This window comes from Polypterus senegalus, chromosome 11, assembly GCF_016835505.1.
Source record: "Polypterus senegalus isolate Bchr_013 chromosome 11, ASM1683550v1, whole genome shotgun sequence".
Lineage (NCBI taxonomy): Eukaryota > Metazoa > Chordata > Cladistia > Polypteriformes > Polypteridae > Polypterus > Polypterus senegalus.
Genome location: NC_053164.1, coordinates 8,770,616 through 8,791,286, shown reverse-complemented (window position 1 = coordinate 8,791,286; position 20,671 = coordinate 8,770,616). Strand labels below are relative to the sequence as shown.

At 40.9% G+C, this 20,671-nt stretch overlaps 1 protein-coding gene across 1 annotated transcript; it reads right to left on the bottom strand.

Annotated features, from left to right (window-relative positions):
* Positions 1–720: 720 nt before the first annotated feature.
* Positions 721–16,277, bottom strand: LOC120538649 (peroxynitrite isomerase THAP4-like). The gene is made up of 4 exons (XM_039768034.1): positions 16,242–16,277; positions 7,671–7,863; positions 1,671–2,500; positions 721–902 (listed from the first exon to the last, which is right to left on the bottom strand). Exons 2-4 carry the CDS (start codon positions 7,815–7,817, stop codon positions 893–895), a joined length of 987 nt encoding a protein of 328 aa, XP_039623968.1. The 5' UTR covers positions 7,818–7,863; positions 16,242–16,277; the 3' UTR covers positions 721–892.
* Between the last annotated feature and the right edge of the window lie 4,394 nt (positions 16,278–20,671).

Sequence of the window (20,671 nt, the reverse complement as noted above, 5' to 3'; positions counted from 1 at the left end):
GGAGGGTAGATCAATAGATAGATCGATAGATACTTTATTAATCACAAAGGGGAAATTCAAAAAGGCCATCCTCATTTGTTTCATTTATCTCATCCTCAATACCAAGGGTTCAGGGCATGGAAAAAAGAAACACTTTCACAAATGAGCAGATACGATTCCACACATTGCTCGAAGCGAAAACAAATAAATGGCAGTGCTGTCCATTTTTTGATTGTCTTGGCAATGCTGTTAGAATTTCACACACATATTCTTAATTAAGCTTTCCCCTTTGGAGTTTTGACCATGCTATTATATGTATATTATATCGAATTGGGATGTGTGGTTATTGGTTTTTATGGGGGGTTGGGGTCATCTTGCTGTACTAAATGTATTGTGAAGAAGTTTGTTTCAGAAAAGAATGCTTTATTAGATGGGCAGACTGTTAAGACTGGGACATTTTGATATTCTTCAATTACATATCGCGACGCATTGCTTGCAAATCTGGACTGTCCCTGTCACCTTGATGTCTGGCCACCCTAGTAAATTATAGTAACAGTTGGGTACTGAATCATAATAAAGTGCAGATAATGGAGCTGTGAGTTTGGTTTATTGTACCGACTATTTTTTTGTCTCTGTGCTCAACAGCTTACATGCCACAGGGTACTTCATTAATATGCATATAACCCTTTGTTTCTTTTGCATTTTATACCTTTACTGTTAGTAAGAACATTTAAACTTACCTGTTACTAATTAAAGCATCAGGAGAAGGAAGACGCATGCGACGGTTTCTGAGTGTGCCTCGCTGGACATGCTGATCAGAGGATTTCTGTCCCCTGTGCGCACAAGCAGCCAGCAATGAATGTGACTTTTTACCCCGCACACGCAACCTGCTGCGTTGAGGACCCCTTTGACATCAGTAGCATCTATCGGAGGTGAAAAAGAGGAAAATACAGACGTTGGTGTTACCGCTCTCAAGGTAAAACTGAAACATTATACTAATTTGTAGCTAAAGTCGCAAAGAACGTTTCTCCGTTTTATGATAGACGAGCTTGCAAATTCGCCAATGCTTTTCAATGGGAGAATTTGAAATTTTAATACTGTGCACAGCGCGATCTATCTGAGATATCCCAACGAAAAACTGAATTGTCGCAATACATTTCCTTTAAGAATACATGTGCCACATTTCTAAAAATTCGTTCACTGAGGGGCCAAGTTGTTTCATGCGGACAGACAGACGGACATGGCTATTGCAACAGGTGCTTCGTAGATATGTGAACACACTTTAAAAAAATATATATATATATATTTCTAGTTTGTAAAGTGTCTAGCAGGAATTTCATTATCCATTTAATGCTCATACTTAATGCTCCTGATAGTTGCAAAGCTCAAAGATGTGAATTCAGTCTCTATCCTCCACTCCTCCTTAATTTCTATGAAACTCTGAACAGGTTAATTCACCTACCATTGCTTACTGCACTGAAATATGGAAGCAACTATGAGTAGCAACAAAGCACTTGTAGTTATAAAGTAACTTTCCATGAAATGAATGAATAAGACAATAAACTATACAAACATATTGTGTTGTCAGAATACATCTATCAAAGGTGACCAGTCCTAATATTATATGTCGATCTTTTCACGTATACATGAACACCACCTTACAAGATAAAAGTTAGCCAAAAATGATGCACCTGTGCTCTTCCAGCTGTTTCTCGAGGGCTGCGTTGTCACCATCTACCTTCTCCACCGTCATGACCAAAGAATGTGGTGATGTGCTCTGATTTGAAACAATGGGTAAGGTAGACACAATTGGGAGAGTCAAAGCTGAAGATAACACAGTGTCCAGAGCAGTGGAGCTTGAAGCCGGACAAGATGTTGGACTTGAGGGGAGCACAGTGTTGCTGGGAATAGTCTCAAAATAAGCTATAATCTGAAGAGCAGGCTCATCCTGGGTGATTTGGTCATCCTTTGACGAGTTTAGCATAGGTTCCACTAGAGGACTCACAGAAACATTTTCAACTACTAGAGTTGGATGTTCTACTACCTCCGGTGTGACAACAGCATCGTCCTTGGATTTGTCACCGGAAATTTCATCCTCCACCTCAGCGAAAAAGGCAGAGACAGCTGAAAGGTCTACTTTATCGTCAGCAAGTCCAGGTACAGATTCTGAAGGGTTTGCTCCAGTGTCACCTTCACCATTTAGAATAGGCATTCTCTGAAAAAGCGCAATAGGGAAAATGCTGACTTCACCCTCCGCTTCATGACTGCCTGATATGGATAATGCTGGCACTATTGTCTGAATGGCACCTGAAGTTACACTGCACCCAAGAGGGAGCGCATCCTCTAATGAAGGGCTGCATGGCACATTAGGGTCAACAGTTAAGGCATACAGCTGAAGTGAAGCAGCATTTCCAGTCTGGCATATTTCATTAACTGTTGAGAGTAGTGGCACAGGTTTACTTATTCTAGTTTTCTTTTCTGGATTGCATGAAGACTTTTGTGTGGTGCTTGACTTTCGTTTCTGGAAATTAAAAAAAAATACATAAATAATAGCATACTGGCTAAGAAATTCTTTTCTCTTTATGCTTTTATTTCGGCTTTACATGTGCATAAAGATTTCTGTCTGTATGACTAGAAGCTTTAAGTTACAAATAAACATCAACTTAGGGTTGGAGCCGCAACATCAAGGTCACACTGAGAAAGGGACAAAAGCATCCTCACTTTGTGGTGTCTTCACAAATCGTGGCATAAGCTAAGGAATACTTGTGCATTTTCATAGTTATGGAAAAGTGCTCTGACAAGATGCATTAACAAGTGGTATAACAAAATATCAGAAATCCATCCACACAGTTGTAACAATTTTTTTTTTTAAACATAAACAAATCATATGTATTCCAACTACTACCTTAATATAAGCCTGTCACCTACAGTGCCCTCCATGTTGTTTGGGAATTTGGCTGCATTAGACACTTGACACAGAGCATCACCAGAGAAGATCCACAGCACCTGGTGATGTCTATGAATCACAGACTTCAACCAGTCATTGCATGCAAGGGATATGACAAAGTCCAAAATTTGGAGATTTTAATAGACATGCCATTGCTGTGTCCCCAAACATACAGTGCCCTGAAATAGGGTGGGGGACCATGCATAAAAACTGTTGCCATTTCTACTTGCTGGGACTGAAACAGATACAATCCCCTTAGATGAAAGTCTGAAGTGTGCACTTTAATCACATCACAGTTGTCTGATTTGTAATTTAAAACTGTGGAGCAGAGGGGGAAATCAAGAGAAAAAATGTGCCTTTGCCCTAAACATTATGGAGAGCAGTGTAGTTCAAGTTCAGTCCCAAGACCCCTTTGGATGCAGGTTTTTGTTTAAGTCAGATTCACAATCAGTTCATCATTTTACCTCTTATTGATGTCATTGTTTAATTGTGTAGCATCTTTTATTCTATCGATAGACAGACAGATAAGATCTAATTATGCAATTTTCATTACGCTATAACTTTAAAATCACCCGAAAAATCCTGGACCATCGAGAAGTGTGCAAACTGACAACATGAAGAATCGTCTTCTCACCGAACTGGAATCGTCCCCACATAAATCAGTCATTCAGACGATCTAGATCACCCTGTGCGTGTGTATATTTTTTATATTGTCGAGTGCGGCTGGGGGTGGAGCCCAGCCGGGATGCCCAGGAGAGCAACCACCCTAGTTGTGTTGGGGGCCATGGGTAGAGGGCTTGGAAGCCCAACCCTGTAGGAGCCCGTGGCCACCGCCAGGCGGCGCCCCAATGCCTGAAGAACCCTGGACCTCAGCACTTCCGCCACACCAGGAAGTGCTGGGGGGAAGAAGACTGGGGACACCCGGAGGGGCTATTGTTGACTGACTGTAACCAAGTGCTCTGCCAAAGAATAATGGAGTGTCACCTCTCTGACCTTTTTATTATTTCTACACCACATTCCAAATTTTTATGCAAATTGTATTTAAGTGTCATAAAGATTAAATATTTTGTTTTTCAATTAAACTCATGGATGGTATTGTGTCTCAGGGCTCTTTTGATCACTGAAATCAATCTCGGACACCTGTGATAAATTAGTTTGCCAGGTGAGCCCAATTAAAGGAAAAACTACTAAAGATGGATGTTCCACATTATTAAGCAGACCACCATTTTCAAGCAATATGGGAAAGAAAAAGGATCTCTCTGCTGACGAAAAGCGTGAAATATTTGAATTGGACAAGGTATGAAAACCTTAGATATTTCACGAAAACTTAAGCGTGATCATCATACTGTTAAAAGATTTGTGGCCGACTCAGAGCACACACAAGTTCGTGCAGATAAAGGCAAAAATGAGGAAGGATCTGCCAGACAAATACATCGGATTAAGAGAGCAGCTGCTAAAATGCCATTACAAAGCAGCAAGCAGGTATTTGAAGCTGCTGGTGCCTCTGGAGTCCCGCAAACATCAAGGAGCAGGATCCTCCAGAGGATTGCAGTTCTGCATAAACCTTCTATTCGGCCACCCCTAACCAATGGTCACAAGCAGAAATGGCTGCAGTGGGCCCACAACTACATGAAGACTCATTTTCAAACAGTTTGTTTACAGATGAGTGCCGTGCAGCCCCGGATGATCCAGATGGATGGAGTGGTGGATGGTTGGTGGACGGCCACCATGTCCCAACAAGGCTGTGACGTCAGCGAGGAGGTGGGAAGTCATATTTTGGGCCTGAATCATGGGGAGAGAACTGGTCGGTCCCTGAAGGTGTGAAAATGACCTCTGAAAATTATGTGGAGTTTCTGACTGACCACTTTCCTCCATGGTACAAAAAGAATAGCCGTGCTTTCTGTAACAAAATCATCTTCATGCATGTCAATGCACCATCTCATGCTGCAAGGAATACCTCTGCATCACTGGCTGCTATTGGCATAAAAGGAGAGAAACTCATGGTGTGGCCCCCATCCTCCCCTGACCTCAATCCTATTGAGAACCTTTGCAGCATCCTCAAGCTAAAGATCTATGAGGGTGGGAGGCCATTTACATCCAAACAGCAGCTCTGGGAGGCGATTCTGACATCCTGCAAAGAAATTCAAGCAGAAACTCACAAGTTCAATGGATGCAAGAATTGTGAAGCTGCTATCAAATAATGGGGTCCTATGTTAATATAGAACTTGACCTATTAAGATTTTTTGATTGAAATAGCTTTTGATTTCAGTAAATAAGACCTAAATCTGCAAATTCAACAAATGACCATTTTCAGTTCTTTACATCCTATAAAATGTTTTGAAACTCTGTTGTGCGTAATAATTTGGAACAGTGCATTTGAAGTTTTTTATTTTTGAAAAACATACCATTATCATTAGGAGGTTTGTTTAGTAACATTCAAATTATACGCTAATGGTTGATCACTCAAAAATTATGCTGACTGCCACTAGCATCGACTATTTAGGAAAATCAGAGAAAAATAGCATTTGCATAATGATTTTGAACGCGGTGTACTTTATTTTCCATGGTGATGGGTTTTCTCTTCTTTACTGTATCACCAGCATCAGATTTGTGTTTCAGAGATAACCTTTTGTCTTCACCCTTCAATGATAAGATGAGCTCTTCTGCACAGCACTGTATACATGCTATCACAGCAGGAATGCACCCGTCGTCAACATGTCTGATGTACTGACAAGAGACATCTTCCTGTTATGTACGTAACAGTACAAGCAGGCTTGCTATGAGAATGAATAGGGGTAGAGAGGGGCAGTTCATCACCCGCCCACCACACAGTCACCTCCACTTATATACAGTAGGCTGCCTGCAGCGTCAGCCCACCGAGAGCGAAAAGGGTATGGTCAAATGAGGGTAGTGAATCACCCACCACCACCACCCCGATTCAACAGGCAGCCACCCGAGGCACACTAGAATGCTGCCCTCTGCCGCCCCATTTACCCTCAATGGCCTCCATTCAGCCACCGCTTGCAGCATCACCAGCCGCCCACCGAGAACGAATGGGGCAGCCATTCAAAGGACACTACAAGGCTGTTTGGTGGGCGGGTATTGAAACGCCCTCCTCTGCCCCATCCAGCCTCCATCCAGTCAGGAGCAGTAGCTGCGGCGGCGTTGTGGGCAGGTAGTGAACCGCCTCTCCTCCGCCCTGCACACGAGCACTTGCCGCGCACCCAGCCGCCCACCGCCCCATTCATCAACTGGAGCCGCCCAAGGGACACTACACTACACGAGCAGTGAAACTGCCCCCCTCCAGCCACTGCTTGCAGCGTGCCCAGGCTGGAGATGACAAGGCGGCAGTTACTGAGGAGCCTGTGTCACATCCCCCAGACAGATGAAGGAGCAGCTGCGGCCCAGTTAGTATGCTGGATGTCAGTAACTCGAGCCGTACATGTAACCCCTTAGCTGGAACTCTGTTAAGAATTTAGTAATAAGTGCATATCTGCTGCACTCAGTTAGCCTGTGTTTAGTAACATGAAAATTACATTAAAAGCAATGCGTTACATTGTCCGATTACTTTTTAAAGCAGCAGGTAACCCAACACAATACTGAGTTTCCTAAAGTAAAAATACCTGCACATTATTGTCCAGGCTGCATAGCGTGTAAGGTAAGAAGCACACGTACTGGTATGCCAGTCCTTTAAAGGACTAAATTGCAAATAAAAGTGTATGCTGCATGCAATCCAGTAACAGAAATTTCTGTGTCGGTTTAGTTTCAATCCAGTTATGTACTTATAGCTATGTTGGGTGACAAAGCAGCATACATCAAATATTTGGGGACTCAGGTTGGGGATGTAAAAAGCAGATGGACATTTACTTCACAGCATATGAAGGACTAGACATACTTATAAAATACAACTGTCACAGCCTCTATGCTTGGTCTTTTCTGCACCCCTACTCTCTCTTCTGTTTCTTTTTCATGCGCCACCACCACCTACTCAAAGCATCATGATGCTCCAACAATGATGGATGGATTAAAAGGCAGAAGTCTACGTGACCATCATCATCAGGTCCTTCCATGAGAACCCTAAATCCAAAGAGGACCGTTTCATTTATGTTACGTAGAATGCGCAGAGGGGACTGGGCAGTCTAATGGTCTGGAATCCTTACAGATTTTATTTTTTTCTCCAGCCGTCTGGAGTTTTTTTTTTTTTCTGTCCACCCTGGCCATTGGACCTTACTCCTTTTCTATGTTAAGTAATGTTGTCTTATTTTAATTTCTTATTTTGTCTTTTATTTTTCTATTCTTCATTATGTGAAGCACTTTGAGCTACTTTTTGTATGAAAATGTGCTATAGAAATAAATGTTGTTGTTCTGGTATGTGTGCTCTATGTTTTATATTTAGTGCCACTAAAAATGCACAGTATAGTGATGTGAAAAAGTTTCTGTCCCCTTTCCAACATCCTTTTGCAACATACCTACCTCCATATCTTTAGACAAAATGTAATAGAGCCAAATTAAAAATGAAACACCAAGTCATAAAATATCCTAGAACAATATTTAGAGGACTGCAGGCATCTCAGTCTCAGGTAAGGTAAGTGTTCATGACTCAATAAGACTGTGGAAAAATTCATATTAGGGAGGGTATTAGGATAATAGGAAGTTAACAAATTTGCAGTTTGCACATAAATACATTCTCAAATTAAAACTGTAAAGAAAAGGACAAGCAGTGCAGCTGGCAGAGATCACCCACCGTCTGGATGTCTGAACTGTTGAATATCGTAGGCACTGCGGTGTTTGTCAGATAACGTATCCCCCATCGAACATCAAAGCAAGATGATGTGAAGTGTTCATTGCACAAGTGCTGGTGCTTAGATGGGCTCCAATTCTCTCTCTTCATGTTGACCAGCCATTGCCTAAGCCTGTCTGGGTCATGGAGGGGAAACCTGGTAAAGAAAATCAAATAAATATATATGTACAGTATTAGTATGCAACCATAGCTTACAGCACTGTAAGGACCAGCATATTAGAAGGATACATTTAGGATTATTTGATATTTGTACAATATTTTTAGGAAATTTTTGATTTAGAAAATCCACATAATTAAAAGACTGAAAGTTGCTTCACGCCTTAACTAAATTTAGATATAATGGCCTGAAGCTTGAGTTCTTTCCGTTTCAGCCATGAACGAGTCTCGACTCCATCTGCAAGCCAAAACTCGTTATTCAACTTTTACAGAAACAAGGTGAACACCATTTCAAGCTGCAACCACCGCCTCCCCCACTGCAAACGTATCAAGCATCCCTAAAATTTTGGGGGAGCAGGGGCAGCCATTAAGACCGTCAGGTGAGTGGAGAGTAGATTCAGAAGTGGCAGAGTCGCAATACAATACAAACTTTTTGGGAGCAGTGCTCTGTTGTACCATTTTATTTAGTATAATTTCTTAAGTTTGACATCTTGTGTTTATTTTCTAATGTAATCTGTGAAGCACTCTGAGTTGCATTCCATGTATTAAAGGTGCTATATAAAATTTTTTGCATAATGGTGCCCTCACAAATTTCCAAGTTACCCAAGCCATGGGCAGTGACATACACACACACGCACAAACCCAACCTAACCCAAAAAAAAAAAAACCTTAGGAAACACTGGGCTTTAGAGTGGACGTTGACAACAGCTTTGATGGTCCCTCTCCTCTTTGGCCCAGAGGAGAAAACGGTTTTTAAAACGTCAGACCACAAAACATAATTCCAGCATGCGACTTTCCAGTTTGGACGCGACCCATCTGAGACAAGTTGGTGGCACTTTGACAGTGGTGATGCATGGCTTCTGCTTTGCAGAGAAAAGCCTTAAATGAATGGAAGGGCAAATGGCCGGGACTATCTGAGGTATTTGCGAGCCCATGTCATGACATCCATCAGAGACACATGTCGGTTCATAAGACAGTAACGTCTAAGGATCAGAGATCATGCACACTCAGAAGTGGTTTAAGACCTTGCCCTTCTCGCACCGAAATTTGACCAGATTCTTTGAACATTCTAATTATATTGTGCACTGTAGAGGGTGAAATGTTCAAAATCCTACCAATTTCTCTTTGTGAAGGCTCCTTACATAGTAGAACATAAAGCACTGCGCAACGTGTTGTTACATTGAATTTTACAATACAAAATATTGCCAATATGAAATGTGCCCTGTATTGTGCATTCTATGACATTAACACATGACTAAAATAAAACACAAAGGCAAAACAAAAATGTTACCAAAAGGCGGGGAATTTAAAAATTAGAAAGACAAGAACCAAAGTATTATATATTATTAATCCCCAAGGGGAAATTCACATAATCCAGCAGCAGCATACCGATACAAAAAACAATATTAAATTAAAGAGTGATAACAATGCAGGTATAACAGACAATAACTTTGTATAATGTTAGCGTTTACCCCCTCGGGTGGAACTGAAGAGTCTCATAGTGTGGGGTCTCCTCAGTCTGTCAGTGATCAGGACGGTGACAGCAGTCTGTCTCTGAAGCTGCTCCTCTGTCTGGAGATGATCCTGTTCAGTGGATGCAGTGGATTCTCCATGATTGACAGGAGTCTGCTCAGTGCCCGTCGCTGTGCCATGGATGTCAGACTGTCCAGCTCCGTGCCTACAATAGAGCCTGCCTTCCTCACCAGTTTGTCCAGGTGTATAACAATGAGCGTTTGAGCCACTGATAAACCTTTCACTAGGTAGCTCCGATCGGGGTTTATTTTTTTTTTTTAAGCCGATACCAGTTACCAATTTCATGTAATGGTTTGGTGGACTCTGGCTTTTATCCCTTTAAAAAAAATGCATAGAAGCCTGATTTCCAATATTAACCTCCTTAGCATTATTAATTTTTTTTTTTTTTTTTTAAACACCACATAAAAAGTGTTGCAATCTTTGGCTTGAAAAATGACTTTTATTGTCTCTCATATCCTTCTACTGTAAAAAGTGCAAAACAGTAGAAGTACAAAGTCAGAAGTGTAGTAAGTATATAATAATTATACAAATAGTGAAGAAAGATGATGCAAAATGATATGAACTTTCAGATAAAATGAGCAAAGGAAGAACTGAGTTTCACACAAATGAAACCACCTGCTTTGCTGCAAAAGTAAATAGTATAGACATTTCCCCCAACATATGGCAACCAATTTCAAGCATCACTGCAGACTTAATAAATAAATAACACCCTAATAAAGTCACGATGGTGCAACAAATTCTTCTATGGTGAAGTATTGTGGTGGACAGGCATTTACATGATGCTTTGCCAATAAACCTTTGCTTTTACAGAAACTGAAAGAAAAAAACATTGCACTTAATTTTGAAGTGTGTGTGCTTAGAGTGATTCCAAATATATAACCCAAATTGCCAGTTTAGACAATTTATTTTAAACTGTTGCGTCTTTAAGGATGGGTCACAACCAGAGCCAGAACTGCTACCAAGTGTTTCATTTCCATTTATTTTCAAGTAGCCATTCCCCACGGCTCCACCTGCGTAGTAGTGAAACAGGACAAACTTTAAAAATCAATAAGTAAAAAGGTATCGCTAGCTAAGCGGAGGCCAGGTACACTCCAAAACTTGGCCAGAGGTAGACCGGCTCCCCACTCCTGACATCACGCGTCCCTCTCCCCACGGCCTGCAGCCTCTGTCTCGGATTAGTGCAAATAAATCGCTCCTGCAAGCAAATTATGATTCTTAGCACGATGAGAGATGTCACAAAATCAACCGGAATGTTCAAGCAAATCATAGAAAGAAAGAAAAAAAAAAAAAAGATCTAAATCTGTTAAGTAGTTCTCTCATGAAAAGCAGACAGGCATACAGACCGACTAATGTTTGATTTTATATATAGAGAGATATATTATCATATAAGTGCCATATAAAAAACTATATTGCTTAAAATATCTACAAGCAGTTCATTAGAAAAATGCACTTCTGAAAAGTTTACGCAAATCTGTTTATTTTGTGAAAAGTTCCATTTCACAAACTTTGTGTTTAATTTCAAATTATTTTTTTTTAAATAATCCAACTAACTGATTAATTGACAAAACAATCAACAATCGATTATTAAAACAATCATTCGTTGCAGCCCTAAATGTTTCACAAGGTGGTCTCAGACCTTCATTCGTTTGTCAGGCGTCTACAGCTTATTCACAGTCATCGTTACGAAACTCCTGGGGCCTCATGTATAACGCCGTGCGTAGAACTCGCACTATAACATGGCGTAAGCACAAAAGCCGAAATGTGTTTACGCACAGAAAAATCCAGATGCAGGAATCTGTGCGTACTCCAACTTCCACGTTCTTCCGTTACATAAATTCCGATCAGCGTGAAAACTAACGCTCGTGCACGCGCATTATGTAGCGCCCCAAATCCTCCCAGAATTACGCCTCTTTGAATATGCAAATCAATATAAATCGCCCTTAAGCGCAGCCTTCTGTGAAAAGACAATGGGAAAAGCACGGGGAAAATATAAGAATTTCAGCGAATACCAAGTGGAGGCAAAGGAAAAACATACAATTTGTTCAAATAAGCCGTGGTATAATCAACAAAAGGAAGTTGATCGAGTGACATAGCGTGTTGGAGAAACTTGAAAGCTCACATTCACAAAATCGCACAGTGCCGGAATTAAAAAGAAGTCACATATCAAAGTTGCCGTGAAAAGAAGAGTTGTAAGCCCACTGTCTGAGTGTCACATGAAAGTTTATTAGGGTACAGAGAAAAAAGGCACACGGTAGGGAAAAAGCACGAAATGTCAACTTCAATCTCGACATTTCCACTTTAATCACGTAGTTTATTTTGTCATTTAGTAGAACATCATAAACTTCATCTTAAAATTGTTTAATTAATCAGTTTCTCAAATCACATTGTAATTAAAGTAGCACGTTAAATGATTTGTTTTGTATTTGATCTTCTTTGTGCTCTATGTGTGTGAATCACTACTTGCTTCTTAAACCGGCTCTCTTCCTCCAACTGGACACAGAGTCTATTACATTCGTGATATTACAGCTCTCTGAATAACTCAAATACTGAGATGTATACGTGATGTCATTTTCATGATGATAGGAGTTAAAGCACATTATTAAACATGTGTTTCATGAGCCTCGTGCTCATGACAAGCATTTATCTTTTGTCGAAATTTGTCGCTGCGTTTTTAGCTGTGTTGTTATTTTCTCTTTCTGTTTTATATTCAATATATATTGACGTAGCCGCCCCAAGAGTCCTTGCTTTTCTTTCCCCAAGTAACCGATCGCCACACAATCAGCTCTGTAATAGACGTTAAGCCATCTGTAAGCTTTGCGCCGATTCTTCAAAACGTTTAAAGAACATTGAAATATCTTCGTAGTACATGTTTAATTATTCTGTCCTTCACGACACTCCCAGTGAAGAATATAGATTATTTAAATGAAGTTAAAGTTTTATCTGTATAATTTAACAAACATATTTTGCTGCATTTCACCTTAAAAATGATATCATCATATGTAAATACGCGCTTTATAAAGTGGCTCAGGTTGTGAGATATTATAACTGTAGTACAAGTTTACAGTGAGGTGATTGTACTTATAAGTCCTAACCGTTCTACAAGGAGCAATTGATTGAGTGCGTTTAAAGTTCTTGGGATTAAACTGTTTCTGAACCGCGAGGTCCGTACAGGAAAGGCTTTAAAACGTTTTGCAGTGGCTGAGACAGCGTGTGCTTAATGCTGTATACCGATAATTCTCTTTCCGATCAGCTGCTGCAGTGATTCACACTCAGATACAGTGATATCAATACTCCGAGTCGTGCAGTGAGAGCAATATGGAAAAAGATGATCCGCCGTGGCAACTCCTAACGGGAGGAGCTGAAAGAAGAAGAAGAAGGAGAAGTGAGAGCAGTTATGGTATTTGGAATACTATGGCTGTTCCCTGGACCATTATATTGTTACGAGTTAATTACAATCAGATGCATTACACTAATAAACAATATGCGGTTAGTTTCTGTGTATTTATAAAGCCGCGTCATGAAAATAATGAGTAATCACACAGGAACAGTAGCACTGCTTTGACGCTGGGTGTCGCCAGTCTGTAAAACCGAGTGGAGAACTTACGTACGACAAGGCATGAGGTACCGTGGAAAAGTGCGTGGATTTACACCAAGTGTAGGTTTTATACATCGCGATTTGAACGTGGAAAAGTTCTTACGCAACATTTCTGTGAGTACACACCGTTTATACATGAGGCCCCAGGTAATGCAAATGTCAAAAGCTGTATAAAGTTCTCAGACCCCTCAAACCATTCCAACAATCAGAAGCTATGGGTTCCTCTAAAGCAGCTCACATAGCATGACATAGCTATAAGAAGATAGCAAAGTGTTTTCAGGTCGCTGTTTCCCAAGTTCATAATGTTGTTTAAAAAAAATGGCAGTTAAAAGGAATGGTGGCGGTCACGTTGAGGTCTGGAAGGTCAAGAAAACTCTCTGAAATAACTTCTCGTTAAATTGCTAGAAAGGCAAATAAAAACCCCCATTTGACAGCAAAAGACCTTCATGAAGATTTAGCAGACCCTGGAGTGGTGGTGCACTCTTTTACTGTGCAGTGACACCTGAACAAATATGACCTTCATGGTAGAGTCAGCAAAAGAAAAACACTCCTGCATCCTACCCACAAAATCCAGTGCCTAAAGTTTGCAGAAAAACATCTAAACAAGCCTGATGCATTTTGGAAACAAGTTCTGTGGACTGATGAAGTCAAAATAGAACTTCTTGGTCACAATGTGCAAAGATATGTTTGGAGAAAAAAGGGGCTGAATTCCTGGAAAAGAACACGACTCCAACTATTAAGCATGGCGGTGGATCGATCAAGCTTTGGGCTTGTGTTGCAGACAATGGCACAGGGAAAATGTCATCGGAAGAATGGATTTAAATAACTACCAGCAAATTCTGGAAGCAACCATCACAAGTTGAAGTTAAAAAGAGGATGGGTGCTAAAATAAGAGAATGATCCGAATAACACCTCCAAATCCATCTATCCATTATCCAATCCGCTATATCCTAACACAGGGTCACGGGGGTCTGCTGGAGCCAATCCCAGCCAGTACAGGATGCAAAGCAGGAACAAATCAAGGGCAGGGAGCCAACCCACCACAGGACACACACACACACACCAAGCACACAGCAGAGAATTTAGGATCGCCAATGCACCTAACCTGCATGTCTCTGGACTGTGGGAGGAAACCCACGCAGACACGGGGAGAACATGCAATCTCCATGCAGGGAGGACCCGGGAAACTAACCCAGGTCTCCTTACTGCGAGGCAGCAGCGCAACCCACTGCGCCACCGTGCCACTCATACACCTCCAAATCTACAATGGAATACTTCAAGCTGACGGTTTTACCGTGGCCCTCACACAGTCCCTCGACTTAAACGTCATTGAAGATCTGTGGAGAGATCTCAAAAGGGACAGCGGTGCATGCAAGACAGCCCAAGAATCTTGCAGATTTAGACGCCTTTTGCAAGGATGAATGGGTGAAACTCAAGTAAAAACTGAAAGACTCTTAGCTGGCTATGAAAAGCGTTTACAAGCTGCGATACTCTCTAATGGGGGTCTTATTAAGTACTGACCAAGTCGGTGCGACAGTAGTAGAACTGTCACTGGGTCTTTTGTCGGTGAGGGGAGCCGGAAGAACCAGCAGCAGCCAATACTTAACAAAAGTACGGTAAAGATTTGCCAGGTGCAGTGCTGAAAGGTTCATAAAGTGAAGATTAGAGGCACTTAATGTTAGCACATTATTCCGATAAATATCAGATTTTTATGTTAGATAATGCCTTCACTTACCAGCTTGACGGAGTCCTCTCTTTAAGTGGGCTAGCCACGTTAGTGGTCAACTGACAGGCAGTTTTCATTCTACGCGTGTGCTCCCTTTATGCTGCTAAAGGCCGGCAAGCAGCCAATTTCTCAACATTCGGGAAGCACGAAACAGGAAACGGGGAAAGCATTCGCAGTACAGGTATAGTAATAGTTTAACTTCATTCATTCATGTATATTATGTTTTATCGTTGTTTAAAAATTTAGATGTAATCTCCGGAGATGTACGAGACGTATGTAAGATGGTATATACCAGTAGGAATAAAATATGGATATGGCGGTGTTCCACCCCCTCTATCTGAATGGTAAAAGCCCATTGCTTTTAACTCTTTTAGGGCTAATTGTTTTTTTTGTTTCTTTTCTCCCAGGGCTGAATATTATTCCAAAAACTAACTTTAAAAAAAAGAACACAAAGTAATTGTTTAACATATCAAATCTACAAAAAATATGTACTTTTGACAAATGTTCCTGTCTTGCATGTTGTATGAGCCTGCATACTCTATGATTTCACACTCATATCACATACATTTTACAACAGCAAAGTCCTGCGCAGTCTGATCTCGCTCAAAGCAGCCAATTACACGTATTGCCACATTGCACTGCTTACAATACGAGTTGCACTGGTGCCTCCTTTTCAATTGCCTGTTGCTGCACTTTCTCACATGTATCGTTAGTGTGTACTGTAGAGAGACAAGTCACCCATTTGACATTGTGCCATGCCACTGCCACCAAGTTTTCCGCCCGCATGAAAACCGTATTGTCACCTCTTTTCATCTTCAGGCCTGTGTCTCCTATTCACCCTCACTGTGCCACAAGCTCCAATTCCCCTGCTCTGTAGCTCCATGAACAATTCTGGGCATGTATAAAAATTGTCCAAAATGTACACAAGATGACCCAAATGTTCATAGCCCTGAAGCAGCTCCAGCACAACCTCACTTGTCAAGGGACAGTTCTCTCTTTGAAAGAAATACTTTCCTGTATATGTGATTACCTTCGGGCAGAAACCAGTGTTTGCTTCCGCCAGTACAAAATCCTTAATGCCATACTTTTTGGGCACGTCTGGTATATATTGGCAGAAAAAGAGGTGTCCCTTTTATTTTATTATAGATTAATGTACAGACAAATCATGGCCAGGCTGATCAAATTGTTTATATGTTGTTTCCACAATGTCAAGCAGGAGCTGAACTTTATACATGGGGTTATAGCCTGGCTCAGCCCTTGGGATTTGCTTTTGGTTAGAAGTGAATAAAACTTAGTATCATGTACCTATCATCACGCAGCAAAAACCTGTCCAAAGCCAGCAGGGGACAAAGCACGTTAGGACCAGTGCTCCCTGAAGTTATATCACCAGTCCAGTCCCATCTCTATTTGTAATGACACAAAGCCCTTCATCTTATCTTTTATTGTGGGTCTCCACTTTGAAATACGAGAATGTGGTGCAAGAGCAAAAAATTGCTCAACATACCTGTTTGTCTTGTCTGACAGTAGCTGAAAGGCAGCATCAGGAGAGAGCAGCCTGAAGCAGTCCAGCAGCTGGTAATCTGTCGTGTCCAACAGCAAGCCATGCTGTCTTGTGAAGTCCGGTAGCCAGTTTGGCTCCCATGGATCAATGTCTGGGTATTTCTCCCACGCAAACCTTGCCGTAGGTGTGTCAGCTGCGCGAATGCGCTCAGCTGGCAGCCAATCAGCTGGGGCGGCATCGGCTGGTGTCCGATCAGCTGATGCCAGCTCCTCACTCTCTTGCTCGATCTCCTGATCACTGTAAACAAAATCAGATTCTGAATAATTCAGTCCGACTCAACGATAATACGAAAAACATTGTCTGCTGAGTATTTTCTTTTCTGCACTCGCTCCGCTCCCTCGTGAGATGTTGATGCCATCTTGCCTTTGTTTACATTTTGAAACTCACGCACACGCAAGGATTAGATGGCGAGTCAATGAGTCTAACATTCCTCCAAGCACAGAGGGAATACCTGTGATGTTAATAGCGACAAAACTCACTGTTACAGCTGACTGTCGCCCTCTACCTCTGGATGTCGACTCACCCTAAAAGAGTTAAGCGTCTGAGCAGGAAATACTTAAAAGGCCGAGTGTCATTAGTAAGGAGGGGTGGCGAGGATACGGGGCGCTATTCTACATATTACAAAGGTACATTTTTCCACCCATGCTCAAGGTTGTCTTAAAGGTATTTTTCCAACCTTTTTAAACCAGTAAGTCTCCTAGATACTGGGGAGAACTTTAGCACTTGGGGAGTGACAGGTTTTGGCTGCTACGGCAAGTGTCCTCAACTCCGGTCCTGGAGGGCCCCAGTGGCTACAGGTTTTCATTCTAACCCTTTTTTTAATTAGTGACCTGTTTTTACTGCTAATTAACTTTTTTTGAATTCATTTAATTTGACTTGCTCTTGAAGACTCAGACCCTTTAATTATTTCTTTTTTCTTAATTAGCAGCCAAACAATAATAAGATGCAAAATGAGCCAAAACATGTCCAGCAAACTGTGACCAGCATACAATATCTGAAAATAAACAAAGATGAAGGTCTCGGAAATGCTGATCTGCTCAGGTCCACAAAACATTTTACCAGTACTCTTAGAAAAGAGAAAATCAAGTTCAAAAATGTCTGCTATCACACAATGAGAGCAGCAACAAGCCATGGAATTAAGGAACTGGGGGGTTTAATTAACAACAAGAACTGGCACCTAATTAAGCAACTGGTTGGAGTGAAATTGGACGGAGTTTGAGAACCTGACTTAGTTGGTCTTCTGTTGGCTCCCTCACTTCACATTTCATTTCTGTTTGGGTGCCATTTAAGGAAAGAAATGAAGCAATTTAGAGTGATGGTGAAGAAATTCACAGGAACAAGTCTTAAAAAACAAATCAATTAAAATTAATTCAAAAGGGGTTAATTAGCAGCAAAAACAGGTCACTAATTAAGGGTTAGAATGAAAACCTGCAGCCACTGCGGCCCTCCAGGACTGGAGTTAGAGACCCTTGTGCTACAGAGTCATTGGTACATTTATTTGACCTTTTTTTTCAACAGTTTTATTTTTTGCCAGCTAAGGACTACAAACATTTCATGAGCCCTTGCCTAGAAGTACTATACACAATTTTTTGTGTAATTTATTGAAATCGTCTTGTTTGTTGGATACGACTATTTTTGCTCTGCTGAATTATTATATGTACAGTAATCCCTCCTCGATCGCGGGGGTTGCATTCCAGACCCCCCCTCCGAAGTAGAAACCATATGTTTGTATGGTTATTTTTATATATTTTAAGCCCTTATAAACTCTCCCACACTGTTTATAAATATTCTCCTCACAGTTATACAGTAAACCCTCGTTTATCGCGGTTAATCTGCTCCAGACAGATAAATTAATTTCCACGAAGTAGGATTCTTTATTTATAAATCTAATATTTTCGCAGTTAGAGCATAGAAAACCTGTTTACGACCTTCTAAATATGTTTAACATTATTAGAGCCCTCTAGACATGAAATAACACCCTTTAGTCAAAAGTTTAAACTGTGCTCCATGACAAGACAGAGATGACAGTTCTGTCTCACAATTAAAAGAATGCAAACATATCTTCCTCTTCAAAGGAGCGACATGAGGAGCAGAGAATATCAGAGAGCGAGAGAAAAGCAAACAATCATAAATCAATAGGTGCTGTTGGGCTTTTAAGTATACGCAGCACCATAAAGAGGCCGCAATGAAGGGATCCATGTGAAGGTAGGCTTTCAGCATTTTTTACAGGAGCGTCCGTATCTTCTAAGCAAACAGCCCCTCTGCTCACACCCCCTCTGTCAGGAGCAGAGAATGTCAGAGAGATTGAGAGAGAATGAGAAAAGCAAACAATCAAAAATTAATACGGGCAATAAACATTGGTGATTTTACTTTATCTGGGTTTTGGGGTACATTGAGCGTCGTCCAGTTACGAACTACAGTGGAACCTCGAGATACGAGTTTAATTCGTTCCAGCACTGAGCTCGTATAGTGAATTTCTCATATCTAGAACAAACTTCCCCATTGAAAATAATAGAAATCCAGTTAATACGTTCCGCACCCCCAAAAATATCAACATAAAAATCAATTTTCCTAACAAATAACACTGATAAATAATATATACAAGTGGAACCTCGGTTTGCAAGTAACTTAATTTACAAGTGTTTTGCAAGACGAACTAAATTTTTTAATTAATTTTGACTTGATAAAACGAGCGATGTCTTGCAATACAAGTAGTATGGATACACTTTGTCTGCTGAGCGTCATGTGATCATAACGGAGCTGATGGTTCTTCTCTCTCGTGTGCGTGTCTCTCTCTTTCTCTCTCCTCTTGAGGGCAATCGTCTCCTATTCTCCGTCTGCATGTCCGCGATATTTTTGGATACGCTTATATGGCGAACTGCTACAGCGAAACAATGAAATCACAAGCGCACAAACGCGTAGATCCTCACGCTACGGGAGAACAAGGAACACTGAGTGAGCGGACGGGCTGACAGTGTCAGCTTGGGTGAATCCCCGAGTCGAGGCGGATAGGGAAACGCGTCACGCGTAACCACAGCCTGGCTGGTGGCTGGTTACGCGAGCCAATGCTCGTATTTAAATCCGAATTTTTTGCTCATACTTTCCTCTTATCTTGAATTTCTCGTATACAGAGGTGATCGTATCTCGACGTTCCACTGTACTAGCGGAAACTGACCAAAGACAGTCAGGTGCCCAAACTTTTGCTTCACGCCTTTTTCATTTTATTTTTTTTTTTTTTTTTAGTATTTTGTACCTGTAAATGACTGAAATAAAAATGTAATCTTGCTTAAAATATTAAAGAAATGTGTTTCTTTAATTTGATGCTATTTGGTGATCAGTTCATCTTCTGCTTAATTAACTAATCCACAGGAAGACATTTTAAACAGGAGGCCCAAACTTTTGCATGCCACTGTAGATAGTGATGGATGGATACTTTATTAATCCCAAGGGGAAATACACAATACAGGGTGGTCCAGATCTAATTAAGCAATTTTCATTATGCTATAACTTACGTTTATTACATAGAAAATCCACAACTCAATGGAGGACAAGTGGGGCATCACATGGAAAAAAAAAAAAAAAACACCAGTGAATTAATTCAATGTAAGTCCATTTTAACTTATTACAAGATATTTCAAACAATTCTTTTGTCTTGCATTGTTTTCCTGCATTGCATTAAAAGTTGCAAAATTAGATCAGTACCACCCTATATGAGAGATAGATATGGAAGGCACTACATCACAGATAGATATGAACAGCACTAGATCAGGGTGGGCAAAGTCAGTCCTGGAGGGCCGCAGTGGCTGCAGGTTTTTGCTCCAACCCAGTTGTTTAATTACAAAACAATCCTTGCCAATAATTTAATTTCATGGCTTGTTAGTGCTTTAACTCTGCCATATCAGGCCATTCTCATATCCTAGATGTTCTTCCCCTTTCTAAGGATATCATCGAAATGATCTGAAGGCTAAAATGGATGAGTAATACTCAATCTTTCACTTTTGTCTCTTCACTTTCCTTCCAAGTATTTAATGAAACCCAAAAGTGCATGATTAATAGACACAGGTGTAAATGGTAACAAGCTAAATGCCATTTGAATCGAATTGCTAATAAAAAGCTATTAAAACCAAGAGAACAGCTGTTTATGACTAAAACAAGCATAAGGGTTCAGAATCGTAACGAACGAGCGAGACAACTAAATTGAAGCAGAATTGTTACTTGAGCAGTAAGTGCTTCTTAGTAAGCAACTGGGTTGGAACAAAAAACCTGCAGCCACTGCGGCCCTCCAGGAATGACTCTGCCCACCCCTGCAGATAATAAATAAAACCTTTAACTGTAAGCACTGTTGGCATAAAGACCCAATGTTTACTTGTACA

What these genes read in the sequence shown, in the direction of transcription:
- LOC120538649 (XM_039768034.1), bottom strand. Translation starts at nt 7,817, where the DNA reads ATGAAGAGAGAGAATTGGAGCCCATCTAAGCACCAGCACTTGTGCAAT. An exon ending in ACAGTTCAGACATCCAGACG is followed by an intron (nt 2,501 to 7,670) that starts GTGGGTGATCTC and finishes TTTAATTTCCAG; the next exon opens with AAACGAAAGTCAAGCACCAC.